This window comes from Aptenodytes forsteri, unplaced genomic scaffold, assembly GCF_000699145.1.
Source record: "Aptenodytes forsteri isolate BGI_AS27 unplaced genomic scaffold, ASM69914v1 Scaffold249, whole genome shotgun sequence".
Taxonomy (NCBI): Eukaryota; Metazoa; Chordata; class Aves; order Sphenisciformes; family Spheniscidae; genus Aptenodytes; species Aptenodytes forsteri.
The window spans coordinates 2,386,078-2,406,592 of NW_008796188.1; the positions used below are offsets into that span (position 1 = coordinate 2,386,078).

General features: G+C 44.0%; 1 protein-coding gene across 1 annotated transcript in view; it reads left to right on the forward strand.

Annotated features, from left to right (window-relative positions):
- Positions 1–20,515, forward strand: part of TANC2 (tetratricopeptide repeat, ankyrin repeat and coiled-coil containing 2) — a 224,110-nt gene that overhangs the window by 186,413 nt on the left and 17,182 nt on the right. The window contains exons 15-21 of the mRNA XM_009287889.2: positions 2,378–2,486; positions 6,858–6,980; positions 7,738–7,974; positions 9,750–9,935; positions 12,121–12,214; positions 17,594–17,727; positions 18,168–18,291. Of these exons, the coding sequence (XP_009286164.1) occupies positions 2,378–2,486; positions 6,858–6,980; positions 7,738–7,974; positions 9,750–9,935; positions 12,121–12,214; positions 17,594–17,727; positions 18,168–18,291 (1,007 nt within the window). The remainder of the gene's footprint in view (positions 1–2,377; positions 2,487–6,857; positions 6,981–7,737; positions 7,975–9,749; positions 9,936–12,120; positions 12,215–17,593; positions 17,728–18,167; positions 18,292–20,515) is intronic.

Consider the following 20,515-nt stretch of genomic DNA (forward strand, 5'->3'; position numbering starts at 1 on the left):
TGAGCTATTGAGATGCGTTGAGTGTATTAGAGTGATTATAGGTTTTCATAATCTGGCTGAACAGGGACGGATAAAATCTAGCAATTGCTGCGCTCCTTGACTTGCAGCTGTATCTAGCAACACTCAAGCTGTGTTTCATAGTCACTTGTTTCCTTCTGATTTGTTTCTCCTTTTCCATGGGCATTCCTGGAGGTTAATCAGCATAATGGGCAAATGTATTTGTCGCCTTTAAAAGGATGTGACCTGATGTTCTCCTCCCACTCCAAAGATAGGAAACAAAGAGGGGAAAAGTGAAAGGAAGGAAAGGCAACAAGCTGTAGATAACTTAAGGTGCTACAGCCATTTCCAAGGCCCTTCTGCTTTCCCAGCTTTTTATGTTTTGTCCCTTCTGTTGGTGCTACGTGGAGAATTCTCACAGCACGGACACGTGAAAATTGGTGGCACTGCCCTGTGCACAAGGCATCCTGCCTAATTTTAAGCATTCAGCTGAGGCATCTAGGCTACATCTTGATGGGCTGAGTCACCATCTGGAAGAGCTTGTCCTTCTCCTGTGATGGGGAGCGCGGAGCTACGGGATCCCGACGTGGGCATCTTGCCATGTGCCAGGCCAGGGTGTGGAGAGGAGCGTGACAGGCAAAGCATGCAAAAAAAGAGTTTTTCTTCAGTTTCTTTTTCAGCTCAAGTCACCCTAAGTACGAAGGGTACCATCAGTCAATAAAAACATTTCAGACAACAGTTTATTATTTGAGTTGATGGTGCCTCTGTAAATTTAATTGCATTTTGGAGAGAGGCACAGTAGAATTAACTCACTAGTGAAAGAGTTTATTTTATTACATGTAAATGGGATGCGGTTCTCTTTCACCTGTCAAGGCCTGGGGATCAAGTCCTGCCTTGTACGAAAAAGATGTTTTGTTCTCCATCCTGCTCCTCCAGCGGGCACATGTCCACATCCTACCAGTACCACGAGGTCTGGCAGAGCATCATCGGGCTCCGCTAAAATGAATCCATGTATTATCGGTCCAAAAGGAGGCTCATTGGCAGGGCTTGGGGGAGACGTTGCCAAACACCTGGCCGTGGCATTACAAGTCTTTCACTTTTATTCTGAGTTTATTTTGAGACAGGGGTAATCGGGGTAATCGTTCTCCCTGGATGGAGATGGTGCTGGTAAATCCCCACCATTGTGAAAACTTCTTGTCTTCTGTAATACTTACTTGCCATTTGGCCACGCAAAGCACTTTTCTGCTTTACCGAATTGTGATGAGCTAATAACGTTCCCTGTCCTTAAAAGCCCTTTTAAAGCCACAGTTGATATTGTATTTTATTTTCTTTGGCTGGAAGGGGTTTGGTTGCTTTTGTGTGTAGTCACATTTTGATGTAGTTCCAGAAATGAAGTGGGTTAAAAAGGACTCCCTTGGGAGTACCCAGGGGCTCAAAGAAGAATATGAATTTGTTGGCAAAACCAAGAAAACTGCAAGTCCCCAGAACACTGAGGTCCAAGTGTGGAGCCTCGGTGGCCTCCTCCCCTGCTTGCTGCATCTCCTGCTGGTGCAGCCACACGTGCCCGCAGGGGCGGATGTTTTCCAATCTCATCCAGAAATGGTTTTCAATACTTCACATTTGTGCACTGCGTGTGTTTTGTGCGTGTACGGAGAATCAGCTTCTTGCATGTTTGAGAAGACCCAGCCACGCTGAACTTTCGGTGTTGTAAGCTGGAAGTGTGTATGTTCAAAAATGTCAGTGAAGATCACCATTTGCGATGCAAGTTAGTGTCTATTTTATTATGTTTCCCTTAAACAGGGCTCTGCCTGTAGCTCAGTTAATTTGCTTTGGTTGTCAACCTGGTAGGTTGCTGCCAGAAGCATCTTTATTACTGGAAAAGCTGGAGAGTGTGTTTAGAAGGAGTTTTACATGGAAATAAAGTTGCTTCACTCTGCAGGATGTGTCACAGGGCGGAGAATGTAGTTGTCATTTAAAGGACATTTTTTCAAAGTGTGGATATTTTAAATATGTCGTTTTCTAATGACTTCAGGATTGGTGGCACGCTTTCAAAGTACAGCTCTCCTCTGCAAAATGACTATAAAAGTAGCACTTCAGCTTTCATGAAATTGTACCTCTAGTGTTTCCAAATTTATGTCTGCTCATAGAAAATACATTGTTTTATTTTTGCTGTCCTCCAATGCTTGGGTTTTTTTGAGCTACCCGTGATCACCAATAATAAAGGATGCAATTAGTCGGTGGTTTACAAGTGAGAATTAGTCCAGCTCTGTTTCCCAAAGCTGGACGAGGTTGAAGGCTTAGCAGGAGCAAAAATTGTTGACAAAAGTTCTTTTATCGGTGTGACAAGCAAATACTAACATACCCTTTCTTCTGATTTTAGGAGTGGCCACACATTACTTGCCTTCTGGTTTTCCCGTCAAGAAGGAAAACTAAATCGACAGCAAACTATTGAACTGGGACATCACATTCTCAAAGCACATATTTTTAAGGTAACAAAGATTAAAATGAAGACTTATGCCAATCTCATCCCTGCTGCGTATAATCTGCCAGCACTGACAGCGTTCAGTGTCTTCTTGTTTTAGGGTTGCTGTAAGAAGTGTGATTGCTTCAGGCTGCTGAAACACATAGAAGTGAGCTTTAGAAAATTGGCAATGATATATAAGAAATCCTTGAAATGAAACTGTCCTTCAGACTGTAGATTCAGCAAACAGCCTCCTTACCTAAAATTACTCTTCCACCATAAGAGGTTTCTTCCCATGTAAGATGAGTTCCTTGTAACAACATCTAGAAAAAACAAATCGTTTAAAAGGAGTGGTTTTGAAGAATCCAGCCCAAAATTCAGGTTGTAAAGGGAAGATCTGATGGTCCTTAAAATCTGATGGCGGGTCCATTTTACTCTTCACACAGACATTTAAGACCTGGGTAACTGAAAGTCAAACTTGGATGTGAGCATCAATATGACCCATAAATTAAGTAGCATTCTTTTGCCTGTTGGCCCATATACCAGAAGATGGAAATGAGAGGATGGATTTGCAAGGTCACAGGAAATAACAGACTTTATTGAAAGTGTTACGATCTGTGGGTGCTTAACACTGGTAAAAATGAGGCTCTATTCTTATCTGATCTATATATGATTTTATAGACTTAAGAACTTTAGCACCCCTGTATTTCTGTATTTCTAGAGTAAATAGATAGTTTGTGTCTTGTGTCAGTCCTGTTGGATTTATTTATTGAGTTCCCTGTGCTGAATTCACCATCAGGTGCAGTAGCAAAGTCTCCTTGTTTGGGAAAGCGATGGCTGGAGCCAAAGGGAAGAACCCCAGATCGGTGCATTACCAATCAGTGTATAATTTTCAAATTTTGAGTTACGTTCCCAAGGCCAAATTCAGCAGTGAGTTTACTATTCAGCTGTCATTTACATCTAAATCTGATTCCAAATCTTCTTCGTTTCGCACTTCCATGGTAGAAACAAATAACAGGGTTTCAGGCTCTAAACAAATGACAATTTTCATTAAGTGGACAAGTTGCCTGTAGATTCCAGATTTAATTGAGCAATATTTACAATAGTATAAAATGCCAATTAGCATATGAAAAATGTCAGTACAGCCTTCTGCTTCTAATCACTTGGCAAAATCCTTGGTTTTGCAGCACTGCAGTAAGAATAGTATGTCTCGGTGACAGATAAGCATAACTATGTTATTTAGAAATACTATAAAGTTTTGAAAGGGTTTGGATTAGCTGGATTAGAAACACTGTAAAACTTCGTCTTTCACTTTTCCTTGAATAGGTTTATTTTTATTCTGTTTTTTTAACAAGTGTTTACTAAGGATTTGGGAGTGTTTACTGAGTGAAACAGTAACTGCATTAGTTTTTGAAGGAGGCATTGAGCTGGAATATTGCAGACCATGTTTAAGACCTTGAGCATTCTTTTAAGAAAATATTTCTGAGAGTATGTACACAGACTCCTTTCCCTGTTGTTACTGACTGTATTTGTTTCTAAACAAGCATTTTTTTTTTCCTCATTCTGTCTGATCTTTTGCTGAAGCCGTTACCAGCATGGCATGGGTTTTCTGCCAAGTAGGGAGCGTGTCAGGTCATCAGTTCAGTGTGTTTTTCCTGAACTATCACGTTATAGCAGCAGCTTTCCGCAGACAGAAAGATCCTAATTTTGAAGGTATTTACGGAGGCCTGATGCCATTGTAATTCCATTTTATTTACCCATCATGAAGCCAGGAGAGGATTAGAACAGGGCTAAAGCATTTTGTCCAGCCAGGGAGTACTGAGAGCTAGGTATAGAGACAAACTTCGATTAAACAGTGCAGAAAACATATTTGTCCTTCCCCAATCCCTGTCGGTTCGAATCCACCGGTACCTTGTGCAAGGTAACGATGGGACACTTGGAATTTCCAGGGGTCAAAAAATCAGTGATGTACAGATAAGGTGATGACCTGATAGATAGGTGTAAAGAAGCTTTCACGCTCCCTGCTTTGCTTGATGGCTGAGATCTGCTGGTTTTCTTTTTTAAACACAAACATCCTCAAACAGTTTGGGGGGAAAAAAAAAGTACAAATGTTTTAGTCTTTTAAAGCAATTACCAGTCTTAACAGGAGCATATGGAAACCCAGCTTGGGAAGCCTGGCATGGAATGAAAGGGCAAGAAGAGAAATGTGCAGTAATGATACAAGAAGACCCAAACTTCAGGCTGACGTATGTTTTGCAAATCAACCAAAGAGAAGCCTTTCATTTCATCTTAAATTAGTTAGCTAAAATGTCAGTAATCCAGAAATGGGTGTCCCTCGTCCCCAGATTGAGAATGTAATGACAATTACAGGCAGAAACACTCACTTTGACAGCTACGGGTATGTAAAGCTGTCTGATATTCCTTGCAAAACAGCCTTGTAAAGATCTTGTGTTGAAGGTGCCAATGGCCAAACAGCAGAGGAGGCGATAAGTTAGAAATGAAGGATGCTGACAGCTGCATACAAGAGTGCAGGAGAGAAAAAGCAAGCCTGTTTGAAAACTGGGGTTGTGTGGGGTTGGCAAAGTTACTCAAACGAAACGTGCATGGTCAGGCCATGCCTTGGTCCTGTGTCGGATGGTCCCAGTGGAGTGGAAACCACTCATGGTATTTCAGTTTGATGTTGTGTCAAGTTGGGATTTGCTTTTGCTGAAGGATTCAACCTGCTTTACAGTTCTGAGCAGAAAAGGGAAATAGAAAAGGAGGATACGATCTGTAAAATGAGAAATAGTGCAGTTTTGTTTCAGCAACTGAATGATAATGGTGCTGAATGTATTTATTCTTTAAAGGATAAATGTCATCTTTTATGTCTTGCACTAATACCTAAGTATATATGTTCTAATACAGCAGTTAAGATTTTTATAGCATATGTGATTATCTTCAGATGGCTATTCTGAAAATATATACTCTTTCCCTTGGTCCTGATGGTGACTCAAACAGCTTATTTATGGGTTTGATAGTATTATAACTATTCCTAAATTATTTTAACCATTTATTATAAAATTGTTTTCCCTTTGTCCAATTATACTGTACTGAGTTCACTGAAATTTAATATTGACCTGTAATGTCCTGTACTGTGTCATTTCAAAAGTAGCATTTAATGGTGGCTAAAATTCCTGAGCTCTTTTTCTGCCTCTTGACACAAGCAGATATTTTTCTCTGTTTAGCTCCCTGAATTTTGAAGGAAACAAGCGCATGGAGTTGTTATTTATAAGAGCGTGTCTAATCTGTTGCTTCTTTTTATGGTAAAACCATCTCAAGTGACAAATCTGTTGACGGCTGGTGCGATGCTTCTGAATATCTTTCACATGTAGGTATTCGAGGTCTGCAACTGAGTCCAGCAGCGGGCTCAGATGATGATTCCTGCACATCTTCCTTTAGAGGAAACAAATCCCACCTTTTGCTGCTGGTTTTCTTCCCACCACCCTACACCGTCCGTGTCAGTCTCTCATACAAAAGACTTACTGAAATGTGATCCTGCTGCTTTGCACAGATAGAAATGACCACAAGGAAGTAGAAATCAGGGTTTGCATATCAAAACGGAATTAAAAATGGCTGTACGGTTTCCATGGAAACAGCAGGCTTTGATGGTAAATCGGTAGCAGAACAGCAACGTACAGGGCGTACCCGCATCACACAACGGAGCACAACACGCAGCGAAGCTCGTTGCTGGAGTTGCAAACCCATTCCTCTCGTCTTCGATCAAGCCGTTTGCTCCCATCTGTTGGTTACAGAGCAATTATTGCTCCTTCGATAGGAGGGGGGGAAACTTGCTTACCAGTTCTGTGCTCTGCCAGTTAGCGTTGCCGGACAAAGATGTCAGACCTGATATGTATTACGTACAGCCTGATCACGGACACCAGCCCGGAAGGGTTGGAAACAGTCTGGTATGAGAGATGAGAATACTGTTCTAGGCTGTGGTTGAGACTTCCTTAATTTATCTTACTGTGAGCAGATACTGTCATCTAGTTTAACTGTGTGAATAATAAGGAAACTTTGTGAATCAGTTCTGCCAAAATAGTATGTACTTTATTAAAAAAGAAAAGCAGCAGCATGCTGTGCTCCTTAACATGACATTTTCTGAGGGTGTTGAATGGATTCAGGTTGTTCACAGTTTAATCCTGCCTTTCCTAGACCTTGGAGATGGCTACAGTACCTTTGCAAGTTGTTTCCTATAAGCGTATTAATTCACTGCAAAGGTCAGATGTGGCAAATATCACTTATCTTGTGTATAGCTGTTAGTGTCTTGAAACTCTTTGAAGTCCAAAGACCCGGGAGGATCTGGCCAGTGTAATTGAGCATATTTGTAAGCTTGCGTCTAAGTCATCTTCTCTTTTTTTAGGGGCTGAGTAAAAAAGTTGGGGTATCTTCCTCCATCCTGCAAGGGCTTTGGATCTCCTACAGTACCGAAGGTCTTTCGATGGCTTTGGCATCTCTGAGAAATCTCTACACCCCAAACATAAAGGTACTGGAGGAGGAGGAGAGCTGGGGTGGTTCAGAGCTCACATGAGAAGCTCCCAGCAACGTGCAGTAACTGTGCATAGAGCGTTTGCTGTAGCTGCCTGCCCATGGCAGTCATCCTACCCAGGCAGTGCTGAGCAGCTTGCAGGGGGTTCGTATTGAGCTGGGGAGAGGCCATCAGTTCAGCTGGGATTTTGTTACCACCTGGGATGATCCCTCAACTCTTCTACTTTGACCAGGGATGATCTTTTAATTGCAGCAAGTGAATAGTGAATTTGCGCCTGTGCAAAATGGTTCGCTTGCGTTTTTCCTCCCCAAAGATGTGGGATGCGACAACTGGTGTTGAAATTTGACAGCCCCGTAAAGGGCTCTGGCTTAGACAGGCACTAACTCGGAGGCAACGCCAAACAGCAGCACATGCTAGTTCAGGCACTACGTGCCCATTTGCGTTGGTAAGGATGAATGTGTTAGCTTAAGTGACTTCATCTCTACAGCAGAAAGGATTTCAGACAGTGAATCCGATTTCAAATTGTCCTTCATCTGGAAGGATGTTTGCCCTTCCAGCTCCTTCCCATACGGGGCGAAAATGCCTAAAATGGGACCGTATATTTGGCAAGTGTTTTTACTGGGCATTTTATGTCCTTCGCTATTTGCTTGGAAGCATGCAGAGGGTCCTGGTTTAAATTCTTTTGTTGCCCTGAAAAGAAACTAATGTCTCTCCATAAGACACAGCTAACAGGAGTTCTTCTTTCCCTGTGCAGGTCAGTCGGTTGCTGATTTTAGGAGGTGCAAACGTGAATTATCGAACCGAAGTTCTGAACAACGCCCCCATTTTGTGTGTCCAATCTCACCTGGGTTACACGGAGATGGTGGCTTTGCTCTTGGAGTTTGGGGCCAACGTAGATGCTGCTTCTGAAAGTGGCCTGACCCCCCTTGGCTACGCAGCTGCTGCTGGATTTCTAAGTATTGTTGTGCTGCTGTGCAAGAAACGGGCCAAGGTAAAGTGACCACGTTCCTCTAAAAGCTGATTGAAACTGTTCCACGTTTATGCAAGGCAGGGCACAAGCTGCAGGCAGGATACGTAACGCTCGCTAAAGAATATCCTCCAGCAGATGAAGCCAGGATGCTGCTGCGGAGGGTTGGCTTTTCTGCTAAAACGTGGTGGCTTTGAAAACCTCGCGTTGACACCAAAGCTAAGTAACTCCTGAGAGTCAGTAATTAGTATTCTGGAATTCAGGTCTGAGGTAGGAACTGCCTAATCCTGCTGCACTGATCGCCTGCTGAAGGATGTTCTGGAGAAGTCCTCGAACCTCACGAGGTTAAAATGGCAACGCTGCTTTTGCAGCACGGAGAGTTCTTTAAATATCTCCTTGAGACACATTTTCAAAAACTTCTATCAGACTTGTCCTAGAAAAACACCCTTTGTTTAGCTTTGTGGTGAGTGTTTGGAGTTTTAATTGTATATAATGAGTCAAGTTTAAATATTTTGTTGAAGAAGAAAATTGTGCTGATTTTTGAAGTGGAGCCTCCTGGAAACAATTTGTGGTTTCTCTATATGTTTAGCTTCAGTGAAAAAAGCAAAATACGGGTTTGTATAGTTTTGGTATGAAAGTCGGGATGACTGAGGGACCCGTTTAGATCTTGCTGTGTTGTCTGTAATAATGCGAGGACAGTATGAAGGAAAAAAAGAATTCTGCTTTTGTTGGGATATCTTGAGAGAGTTGGGCGACTCCCTGACACTCATTGGCAAAAACCAGCATTCCCTCTCTGAGAACAGGAATATTTGGGATACAAAATGCAATGCAAGAGTCCTGCCACGCATAGCTTTCCTTGAGTATCCCTAACTGTATTGAGGAAGTACCCCAAAACCAGCTGGGTTTAGTTGGAAGGCTGAGATGTTTGATTCTGGCATAGAAGGCTGCAACACTGACTGCTGCCTAAGTTGAGAAATGAGAAATATTAATATGTTAATAATATTAATGTATTATAATAGGAGAAATATTTTTCATGTACTATATAATTGTGATTAATATTAGTGGAATATATTGATATAATAATTATTTCTCATATTTATAATACGAGAAATGATAAATAATATGTTGCAGAGCACTGAAGGGGTTAACCGGCAGGAGGACGGTAGCTGATCTGCCTGTCCTGTTTTCTCCAAGTTACTGGTGTTGGGATAGGACCTAGAAATCCCAGCTGATGTATTCAGGCATCGAGTGACGACCATGCCCTGTCCTGAAAAGCCGACCAAATAAGTTCCTGCAGGGCTGCCAAGCGCGATCTCTGTTTCCTGCTGACTTCTGCCTGCATTGGGTTCACGTTGTGCGTTCGACTGCAGGCTGAGGCACTTCTGTGTCTCTCAGAAGAAATGGTATCTGGAAAACAAGCTGGTTTTCCTGTTGTGGATTTGGATGAAGGAGATGATACCAGTGTGTATGATTTCAACCCGCGAGAAAACACGGTTGCTGGACTTCAGGACACAAAGGGGGAAATGCTTTTGTAGCCTTTGAGTCTGAAGAAAAGTGAAGAAAGCTAAAAATAATGGTAACTTACCCAAAGCAAACACTTGTGGCCAAAAGGATGCTGAAGCCTGGGGCAGAGCTGCTTTGGGAATGGTTGTTTTCTGGTCATGGAAGGGATGGTTTACCAGAAAAATGCACATTTTGCACATGTGGCATTATTTTGAAACCGGGCCTGGAAACTCTGAAGAAACGAAGACGTTTTGCCCGTGATTTGGCTTAATTGTATTTTGTCATCTCTTTTCAAGGTGGATCATTTGGACAAAAACGGTCAGTGCGCTCTGGTTCATGCTGCTCTCAGAGGACACTTGGAGGTGGTGAAGTTCTTGATCCAATGCGACTGGACCATGGCTGGGCAACAGCAGGGAGTGTTTAAGAAGAGCCACGCCATCCAGCAGGCACTGATCGCTGCAGCCAGCATGGGGTACACCGAGGTAAGACCTACCAGCACCTCATTGCCTCTGCGGGGTGGGAAACCAAGGGTTGATTATGTTTCCTAGCCAAAACGTTGACCAAAGAGGGTCTTGGAGGTGGAGGCAAGTACCTCTCTCCTACTCTTCCTCCCTTTCCCATCCCAGGCAGCGGGGTTCACAGATCCCTTGGCAAACCCTGTGGTCTGGGCAGGCGTCCAAGAGAGGAAGCGTAACAAACCTTTTAAGTTGTTGGAATAAACCTTTAAGCAAGGGTGGATAAACAGTGTGTTACTTACGCTGCTCCTCCAGTGCTGTTAGGGGAGTGTGAGGCCACGTAGGTTTGGACTGTATGTTGCGGGGAGCGAAGAGCTGAAGACCTTGCTCCTCTCATACTGATAAAGATTTGCGATGTGGAGAATGATGTATGTTTTCCTACCAAGAAGCAGTCTTTGAGGATTTTTGCATTGGTTGATTTCTTTGCTAAATTGAGCTCCTCTCATTTACTGGAGTTTTGATTTTACTTTTGTTAAGCATAATCCATGAAAACATAGGTAACGTGCTGAGATCAGAGGGGCTAATTAAAGAAAGCTGGGAAATTCTTATTAGCTAAGTGACTGTGAGTTGAACCGATTAGAAGCAGATGTGACTTCAAAACCCTAAAGATCTGCATGCCGAGGACATAATTTGTAACACAGAAATTTTAAATGGGAATTTCCCCCCAGATAATACTGGTCACCTTTATAATGTATAGAAAGGAGTTTTGGAATTGTTTAATATTTCTGTTGTACCATAAGAGGTACGTGGCTGCTTATAAAAAATACTCCAAGTCCCTGTTTTGTGGTGCTTGCAGTCATAGGAGATGCAAGCTGGTGATTATTTTGCTGGTTTTCTCTGACTTTGGTGATAAAACAAATACTTAGCATGTTTATAAAGTGATCGTAATCACTGGTGGAGCCACACTGGAGTCCTTGCTGTGATTATACCCTAGCGTAACCATAGCAGACTTAGCTTTATGCTTTAGTCAGGCAACACGAGGTCCACTAAGCAGTACAGCACCCGGCTGGGAGGTCAGCCGAGTGCACAGGGGGTTTGTTACACCAAGCTCACACTCTCCGATCGAGGCAGCATCATATACACAAGGCATCCACTGTGGAAGGACCATGGGCATCACTTCAGCGGCATCTTTCACGTAGGCACTCTCCTGGGTTTCCTGCTCCCCCCTGCGCTGCTGTCATTCCCGACGTCCCATTTAGCACTAGAGCATCACTGGCAGGAGATGGGAAAACACCACTTGTCACCGAAATCCCTGCTCCCCTGTGCTGGTGCCTCTCAGCCTGTGCCCACAGGCAGCTGCAGGCAGCAGAGCTGGCACAGTTTCCTTCCAGGTACTCAGAAAAGGCTCGTTGTAGCCTAGACCCCAGCAGAAAATTGTTTCTCCTAGAATGAGAAAAATGTTTTTGTCCTTCAGTCACTAAAGTAAAATCTCCATTTTCTTTTTAGCCTCTTGCTTTCTCGCATCATATGATCCAAACACTGCAATTTTCTGCCAGTTTTCAGTCAATTAAATCCTTTCATTTACCCTTTAAAGAAGTTAATTTGCTTCTCTGGGGTTTCAAGCATCCACAGCTGGAAGAAAAACATAGTGGAAGTCTTTTTAACAGTCTGCTTAAAAGCGGTATTTGCTAGAAAGGAGCTAATAGTTTCTGGAAGTAACTTCATCTTGGCAGGAGCTTAAGTTAATGGAGAGGCTAACAATTATAACTGCACCATTACCTCCCTTGTCTGTGACTCAGTTTCCCCAGCAGTAAAAGGGGACGATCGCACTCATTGCACCCCACCAGGTGGGAGGTGATACGGATGGACACACTGGTGTTTCCTCACTGGTTACAGCAGCCGTAGCTGCAGACGAAGGCGCATCCACTGCACACGCCGGGTCATCTGTAGCAGGACAGACACGGTTACAAGGAACTGACACTACAAAGGCTCTTCATGTGCGGTCGTATCAAGACACTTGGGTGGGTTTTTTTTGCTTGTACAGGGTGGCAGGTTCAGTGATTGATCTCTGGAAGAATATTTACTTAAGCTCAGGGTGCCAGGCAGAGACCGTTCCTTTTCCTCTGTGTATTCAGAGCAGCTCGTGTTAAGATGTCAGCAGTTTATATATAACGCATCCAAGTTCGTGAGCTGACATGTCATTTTGTTTTAGATTGTCTCCTACCTGCTCGATCTTCCAGAAAAAGACGAAGAGGAGGTGGAGCGAGCCCAAATCAACAGCTTTGACAGCCTTTGGGGAGAGACAGGTGATTTCTGTAGATGCTGTAGCTTCTTCTTGCGTGTTTGTGTTTGTATTTATGGGCTCTCGGTCACCTGATGCATCCCTGATCCCTGACATTGTTTTGATGGAAGGGAGAAGGCTCGGTTCCTTTGATTTGATTTCAGGTGATTTACAGGTGCCAGGGTGGAGCTTGCACTCAGCTTAAGTCAAACAGAGAAGTTTGGCTTTTGCAAATCCTGAGCTTCTGCAGCTCCTGGCACTTTTCAGGAGCATGCAGGCATGCAGCATCTCTGACAACCAGGCCACTAATTTCTCTGAAACATCTCACGTTAAGTGAGATGGACACAAAATTCTGCTCTTTCTCTCTTGATATTTGGCATATTTATCGAAAGCATCTCCCTGTTTCTCTCTCCCCTTCCCCTTCCCCGTTACGTGCAGCACCATGACTGGTAAATTATCTGTTGATTTTCTGAAAACTTCTCATTATTTAACACTTGGTAATTAAACAAACGTCCTTTTGTGCAATACTGTATTTTTGTATTGATGGGTATAATGCAGAAGCCCTGCTTTCCTAACTTCTCCCAAAACAAAAGCAGCCATTCACCCCTTCCACCCCACAGACAGGAAACACACTATCATCCCCATTTCTTGAGATATTCAAACTTGGAGTTGTTAGCTTTTAACTCCAACGACCTCATAAATAATATCCACTGTCTTTTGTACTCAACTCATCTACTTGCATCACTGGTAATGTTGCTGTCAAGTTAATACACCAAGGTAATGTTCCTGTCTGGGTAACGGAGCACTGATTTTGATCCTGTCAGCTTTGTTTAAAAATGACACGATCCAAGGGTACAGACAGTGGCTGGTGTGTGGCTTGGTGTTTGGTCAGGTTGTTTCTGGTTAGAAGGGGGGGAAAAAACAGGGTTATATTTTGAGCTGTTTTGCACGCTGTACGTCTGAAAATGTAGCCTCATTAGAGCCTTGTAATGAATGGAGTCTATCAGAAAGTATTGCCCCTCGGCTTCAAAGGACAAAGATGGAGCGATGAGTTGTCCCAGCAAGGAGCCTGGCGGGTGGCCAGGCTGCTCTGGGCCACTCGCAGGGCATTAGGGAAGGAGTCAGCTCCTGCACGCACAGGGACGTAACTCAGTAGCAAGGGCACAGTGCCATTATTAGTGGAAATAAGGACAATATATACAAATAAGCAATGTAAAAGTGCCCCTAGGGTGTCATGGGAGAAAAAAGGAATTGGATATGGAATTAGTCAAATGAAATTACTGAGCGTTGGTAATAGGACAGCAGCTTTGCTACCGGTGAGCTCACGGTTCACAGTGGTGACCGGGCCAGAGACAGCTCATCCAAAACATTCTCTGGTGTTTGGGTCCTGAGGACTATTTTGTAAATAGGATGGTGATCCAGATGCCTTCAGAGTTTGATCAAAAGCTGCTAAGGTGTCTCCGCACAAGGTGACCTCATGGGCAGCATCAGACGCTACAGATAAGCTCCTTGAGTTGAGATAGTCCTGGGCTGTCTGGATGAATCTGGCAAAGCCTGGTATAAAGCCACAAGGTGTTTTCTGAACTGGTGTCTAACTCTTCCCATCCCTGGAGCTCTGCCTTTGCAGGTCACACCGTCCTGCTCCCTCCTGCTCAGCCGTGCTCTCTGGTCTGAAAGCTGAGCACTGCACTCTCCTCCCTGACAATGTCCAGCTCTTCTCTTTCCTCTTTCCTTGTGTCCTGGGCAGCTCTGCTGCCTGCCCATTGCCTCAAGGACTCTTCAGCAGAAGCCTTTTCCATCTCTGTTTTCCCCCTTCCCATACCTCTCCCCGCAGCCATGCCAAAAGCTGGGCTCACACAGACATCTGGGAGTTTCTGAGAGGGCTTTCTGAGTAACTGGGATAGTTGGGAATGTGGATTTGTGATTTGCAAATTGCACACAAATTGAGGAGCCATCTCAAAGGAGTACCCATTTATCCCATTAAAATTGGTGGTAGGTAAGATGGGAAAATGAGCAAAAACGAGCCAACCACCAAATTCAACTCCCTTTCACATTGTTTTATTATTTTCCCGAAAGTAAATAGCAAGTTTAGATAAATTTGAAGAGAAATGCTGGTTTCCACCTAGAAATAGCAATCTGCTCTAAAAATCTGAATCATGTCTTGTCTGTTTTTTGATACTTGTTGCTCGTGTGTCTAATCTTTCACAGAGCAGAGCTGACTGCCTGGCTTAGTGATATCAGCCTGATATCATCCAAATGGCAGTGCCAAATTACATCATAAGTTTAGGAATTGCTGACAGCACACTATAGCCAACTCCAGATGGAATATTTCCTCCTGGGACAAGACTAATAGCAAAACCCAGCACAAAAATATCTGAGTCACCTGTAATAACTCCATCAGAGTTGGAGGTGCAAAGAACGACTCCCATCAAACTGCATTTGTCTTGCTGCCAGGCTGTGAAACGGATACACGTGCCGTATAGGAGCAATTTAATGATTCCTTCTCCAGATAAAGTTGTTTTTTCTCCAAGAAAACAGACGTGCTCTGCACAAGAGCAGAGGCGGAATGTGCCATTGCAGATCCCTGGTGTTGGAGACTGTGGCTTGTCTGACGTTGCTCGCTGACGGAGGGGGGCACGTCCACACCTGAAACTTGTCTTGGGTTTTGTTTGAGCTGTGTTTTGAGAAATGCAGCAACTGTTTATAGCATTTATGCCAAGACTTTGTTATTGCATGGTGAGTTGTTCTCCTGGCACTACGTCCTCATGGAAAAGCTGCAAAATGAACATTCCTGTTTTCCAGCCCAGGATCCTGGTCGCTGCTTCTTGCTTGGTGGACTCGCCTTGTTCATGCTGGGCCACAGGAGCTCTCTGGCAGACAGTAAAACTCCAAACAAAAACATTTCCATTTCTCTCACTTCCTCTCATCACCTTTCCTTGGCTTTTCCAGTCTCCTTTCAACACACAGGCACAGCCTTATCTTGTGTTGTGGGTTTTTTGGAGACTAATGGCTGTTGTAAGGCACATTGGTGATGTCAGAAACAGGTTGGTAAGTCCATCTAAGGAGTGCTAAAAGGCTTAAATAAGCAGGTACTTCTAGAATTTTTCCTGAAGTAGTTAATTGAGCTTTTGGGCTTGGACAGTTGGACACCAGCCACACGATAGTGCTCTGGGCTTGAGGTGACCAGCAGTGGAGCTGGAGCTTGGGGATGTCAAAAGCAGCTTTGGTCAGAAGGCTGGAGATACAGGGGTGGGGCACCTGTATTCAGAGCAGCAGCAGACTGTCCAGCTCATTGCAGTTGGAGGGACCACAGGGGGTTATCTTGTCCAACCTTCTGTTCAAAGCACAGGCACTGATGAAGTCTGGTGTACCTTAGTGAGTTGGTCTCCTAGAGTCCAGCTGGACTGAGCTCCTTTCACCCCTGAGAGAGTTTCTCCATTTCTGAGGGTAGATGCTTAGATACCTGTGCATTATACGAGATGAGCTTGGATAGGTTTCTCTCAGCAGCAGGCAGCAAATCCAGGTCATCAGCGTGGAACCGTCCTGAAGCAGCAAGGTCTGACTGCTCAGTAGCACAGAAGCTTTTGAGCTTCCCTTGAGTTGGAGCTGCAAAGGACAGGCTGGAGCTACATACCCGCACCAGTTGCTTTGACCCTGAGGAACAGAGTAGCAAAAAGCCATGTCAGTCCAGGTAGAGTGGATTGCAAGACAGAGTGGAGAAGGGTGTGGCCATGGATCAAATCATCCTGTTTCACTGAAGTCTTTTCCAAAGAACATTTCATGGCGAACACCAAACACTTAGGTGATTTACAGTATTTTCATTGTTGGAAACATAAGTCATTTTGACGTGAAATACCTCAAATTAACCTGCAACATTTCAAGTGCAGGCAGGTTTAGAAATAGAACCCAAAAGCCCTGCATACCGTTCCCTCTGCCGTGCACATTACACACAGTCCTCCTTCTATATTTGTAGCTTACGTTTAAAACCCACATGGATCTGATTATAGATTTTGCAGTATGTTCTGCTTGTGGCAGCAAGATGATTTTTCTTTTAACTCTTGGTGTCTCTCAACCCCAAGAGAAGAAAACTCAACTGTAATGTGGAACAGAATAGAGAATTAATTAAATCCCCCAACATTAACAGTGTTGCAGTTGGAAACCCATCAACACCTCGTAATCAGCCATCCCACAGAAATGTACTTCAAAGAAAAAACAAGCTACGTCAGTTAGAAATAGACTCCCACCTTCTGCTCAAACTCCTTCTAGAAGCAGCAGAGCATCGAGCCAGAGGAGCTGTGCTGAAGTGCACAGAAAGTTAGGGAGAGGAGGGAGGAACTGAAAAGTCTAAAATTAATACCAAAGACGAGTCAAAGGCAGGTCCTGCACTTGGAACTATTTTCAGATTGAATGTGTCTTTTTTCTAACCCAGCCATACTTTCTGAGTTAACAGAGCACATTTTGTCAGGGAAAGAGCTGTCAGGTGTTACTTCTACCCACCTGTAATATTGTGAGCATCTGTAATACTGGAAATGAGAGATAATTTTGGTTTTCCACAAAGACCCTTGCTGGTGGGATCAGTCCTGGCCAGAAACAAAGCCCAGAATTAACGTTTTTCTTGGAGAACGGGTGAACATATTCGTACCATTTTTGCTTTCCAATTGTTTCCCTGGTTTCAAAGATCTACAGGCTAAAGTGGGATATTAAAAATGAAAGTCCTCCATCTGAATTATGCTGCTCTGTGCTTGTTCAGACAGAGAAAAGCCACAAACCTGACTGACATCCAGTGGCTGGCCATGATCTGTCAGTGCCTCCAGCTTGACCCCTCACTTGCTCTCTTGTAGTCACGGTGGAATGAGTCAAGGACAGGTTGCAGAAAGTCTTGTCAAGACAGCACGTACCTAAAGACCTGTGTTTTCTCTGGATGTTGTGCCCCTACTAAGACACACTCAGTCTTGCAGCCTGTGGCTTTTGCAGTAGGGAAACCTGCAGGAGGCACAGGGGGAAATGGTGAAGGTTTCATGTGACGAGGCTCTACGTTTCTTTGTGGCAACACCTCAGTCACACGTGCCTGTAGATTATTTTATGCTTATTGCGGTTCTCATCTGGTTTCACTGCGACTTGTGGAAAACAATAAAAGCTGATTGTCCCAATCAGCCTCTTTCCATAATGTTACAAGATCTTTTCATGGAAGAGCTGACCTTTGAAGTAAAATAAAATGACAAGTAAGAGCTAGAACTGTATTGATCCAACCCATTTTCTTTGTTCATTTTGCCTGTCGTGAGATACGTTTGGCGTTTCAGGCACCATCACTTCGGTATCTAGCAGAAAGACCTATCTCCAGATAGGGCAAAAACTCCGTGGAGAGTGTGGCTCTTTCCCTTCACTGCTTTTCTCTCTCCTCCAGCTCTGACGGCGGCGGCCGGGCGCGGGAAGCTGGAGGTCTGCCGGCTCCTCCTGGAGCAGGGCGCCGCGGTGGCACAGCCCAACCGCCGCGGGGTCGTTCCGCTCTTCAGCGCCGTGAGACAGGGCCACTGGCAGGTGAGTGGGTTCCTCGCGCCTAGGGTCAGGCCATCCCTTCCATCTTGCTGAAATATGGGTGGAGAAGACAAACCCCAACTCTTTTGGGGGATGATCAGAGTGAGAAGTGATATTGATGCTTCAAACACCCCGAGCTCTTGCTGGCTACAGACAGCTTTTGCTTAAGTACTGTGTTACCTCACCATTTGGGAAGCAAATGGGATGCTCTTGACTTAAAAGGTCATTTTTCCTGTCCTTATACCTCCGTTGCGTCTCCTACGCCCTAATCTTGCAGCAGTAATCGCAGAGGGCACCATGCCTTGGGGGGTAAGGTTTCAAGGCATGGGGATCGCTCTGCTCTTCCTTGCCTCTGGTTTATTCCTAGCTGGGTCTCTACATACGATGTGTGTTCCCAGCTGGGTCTCTATGTACAACGTGTGTTCTCGCTTTGTGTGTTGCAGATTGTAGATCTCTTACTCACGCACGGCGCTGATGTGAACATGGCAGACAAGCAGGGGCGGACGCCGCTGATGATGGCTGCATCTGAGGGACATCTGGGCACAGTGGAGTTTCTGCTTGCACAAGGTTAGAGCACGTGCTTGGAAGTGTGTTGGAGACCGGCCACAGCGAGTCCCACCGCGCTGTCTCCTGCACAGCTGGAGTTTGTAATGTCAGGGTGGGGATTGTAATCCCACTGCTGGATCGGGCAGTGGGAGAGGTTCTCGGCACCGTATCCAGCTTATTAGAGAACAAGACTAGAATAGTTGTAGCATTAATCTTGGCTGTCCGTTTTGTTGTCTGTGTTTGGTGCTCACAGCCTCAAAACCGCGCATTTGAGTTAGAAAATAAAATAACATATCACAGGTGCTTTGCACATTGAGTTAAGAATATGCCCTTGAACCATGCTTGGAGCTTTCCCCTTAGACAAAAAAATCAACAGGCAATGTGATTGAACCGTCAGCATCGCCATGGAGCAGGCAGGCAAGACTCAACCACAGGACCAGAGTTTGGGACATGTTTTAACACTTCCATTTTTAGTGCTAGTATTGTTGCCCACGTTTTTGACACCAACAGCAGCAGGAGGGTAAGGCCCCGACACAGGCAAGGATTTGGTGTATTTGTTGAAAATAAAACAGAATTGTTTTGAAGATAGTCTGTTCTTCAGCTTTGCACTCACAGATTCACTTTGCTCAGTACTTTCAGTGTCTAATAACTCTCCTTCACTAGGAGTTACTCAGTCAACAGGAACACGTTTCAGTTTTACTCATTTCTGCTGTACATGTTAGAGGTGAGTCAGAACACCACGCTGCCTGCAACCTGTGTGAACACGATTATTTCTTATTTCTGTAGTTCCTTAGAGACTTTTTTTGACAAATAGTCAGTGTTTGTTTGGTTTGTTTGGGTAATTTGCCATTATTTTTTGGCTAGAAATAGCATTTAATCCTTGTATTGTTATTTGATATTTTTATTTCAGGTAAGATCCCTCTTTGGGAAGGGATATTTTCTTCATATCGTAAGTGACTGTGTCTGACCGCTTAGCCAAAATGTGAGACACTTGAATATTTTACGTAGTAGTTGTAAGAACATTTTTTCACTGTAAAATTGCCAGGCTTCCAAGAACAAGTTCCTCGTTGCCTGCCTGTCTGTCCTGAGCCACAGGCCAGTGGGATCCTTGCTGTTCAGTGCTGTAACCTGCATAGGGATGTGGCAAAGATCAGTTTGAGGCGTGAGCTTCTTATGCATTAATTCAATTCATTCTTTTCTGATGTTCTGGGTTTTTTTAAATTTCAAATTAACACTCTCCATGTTTGAGTTGTAATGTGGCCCCTTTTGCAGCTTGACTGAATCTGTGTAAAAGGCTTAAAATAAGTGATTCTTTTTTTCCAGACTTGAGAACTGTGCATGTTGCTTAAGACTGACTGGTTCAGTGGAGGATGAAAATACCAGATAATCTGATCTTGGCTATGGGATCACCAGCAAATGCACGTAATGTTTCCCTGGCTCTTTGGACACTGAGAGCCCAAGAAGTCAAAAATACGAAAAATTTTTTTACTTTAAAAGGTTCATTCTTCTAAATAGCTTAGTAAACTCCACTAAATATGCTATAACACATGGTCCTGAAAAGTTAGCTCAAGCCTGGGCAGAGTACAGTGATATATGGTATATTTTAATTAAAATGGCTTTGACAATCCTGTTCAATGTTCCATTAAAATCAAAGTGTGTGAATCATAAGCCATAAGCATTAATTGGTGTGTTGCAAAGCAAATCTCATTTGACTGTACTTGATTAACACAGCGTTTGTAAACACTTTTTATTAACAGAGTTGCAGTCATCAATCAATTTGAAATCCAAATTTTTAGAGTTACCTACTGCTCTCGCTTAACACCCAGAAGTAACGGATGTGTGAACGGTGAATTAAACTTTGCTGCTAGCAGCTCTGCTAAAGCTGATATTTATACGGATCTGCGTTACACAAAGCAAAATAATTCTTGATGCTCATTCCGTTTGGAGGGAGCTTGATTCTGAATCTCATCTTCCTGCAAAAATCAATCCCTCGATGTTTTTGCTACCTTGGGGTGCATGGTACCCGTGTATGCTGCTCCTTGCTGTCTGCCTTGTGCCTCTGACACACAACGCTGAGCCTTGTCCCCATGGGGGGTAACCCTGCCTGGGCACTACAGCTTTGGATCCATCCTCTGTACAGAAAGGATCCGACCATCCTGGCCACTCCCTGCTTCTTTTTGATGCTTCAAGTGTCAATCGTTCCTTTTTTAATCTAGCTGGCTCGTTGTTGTGTGCCTACTGGATA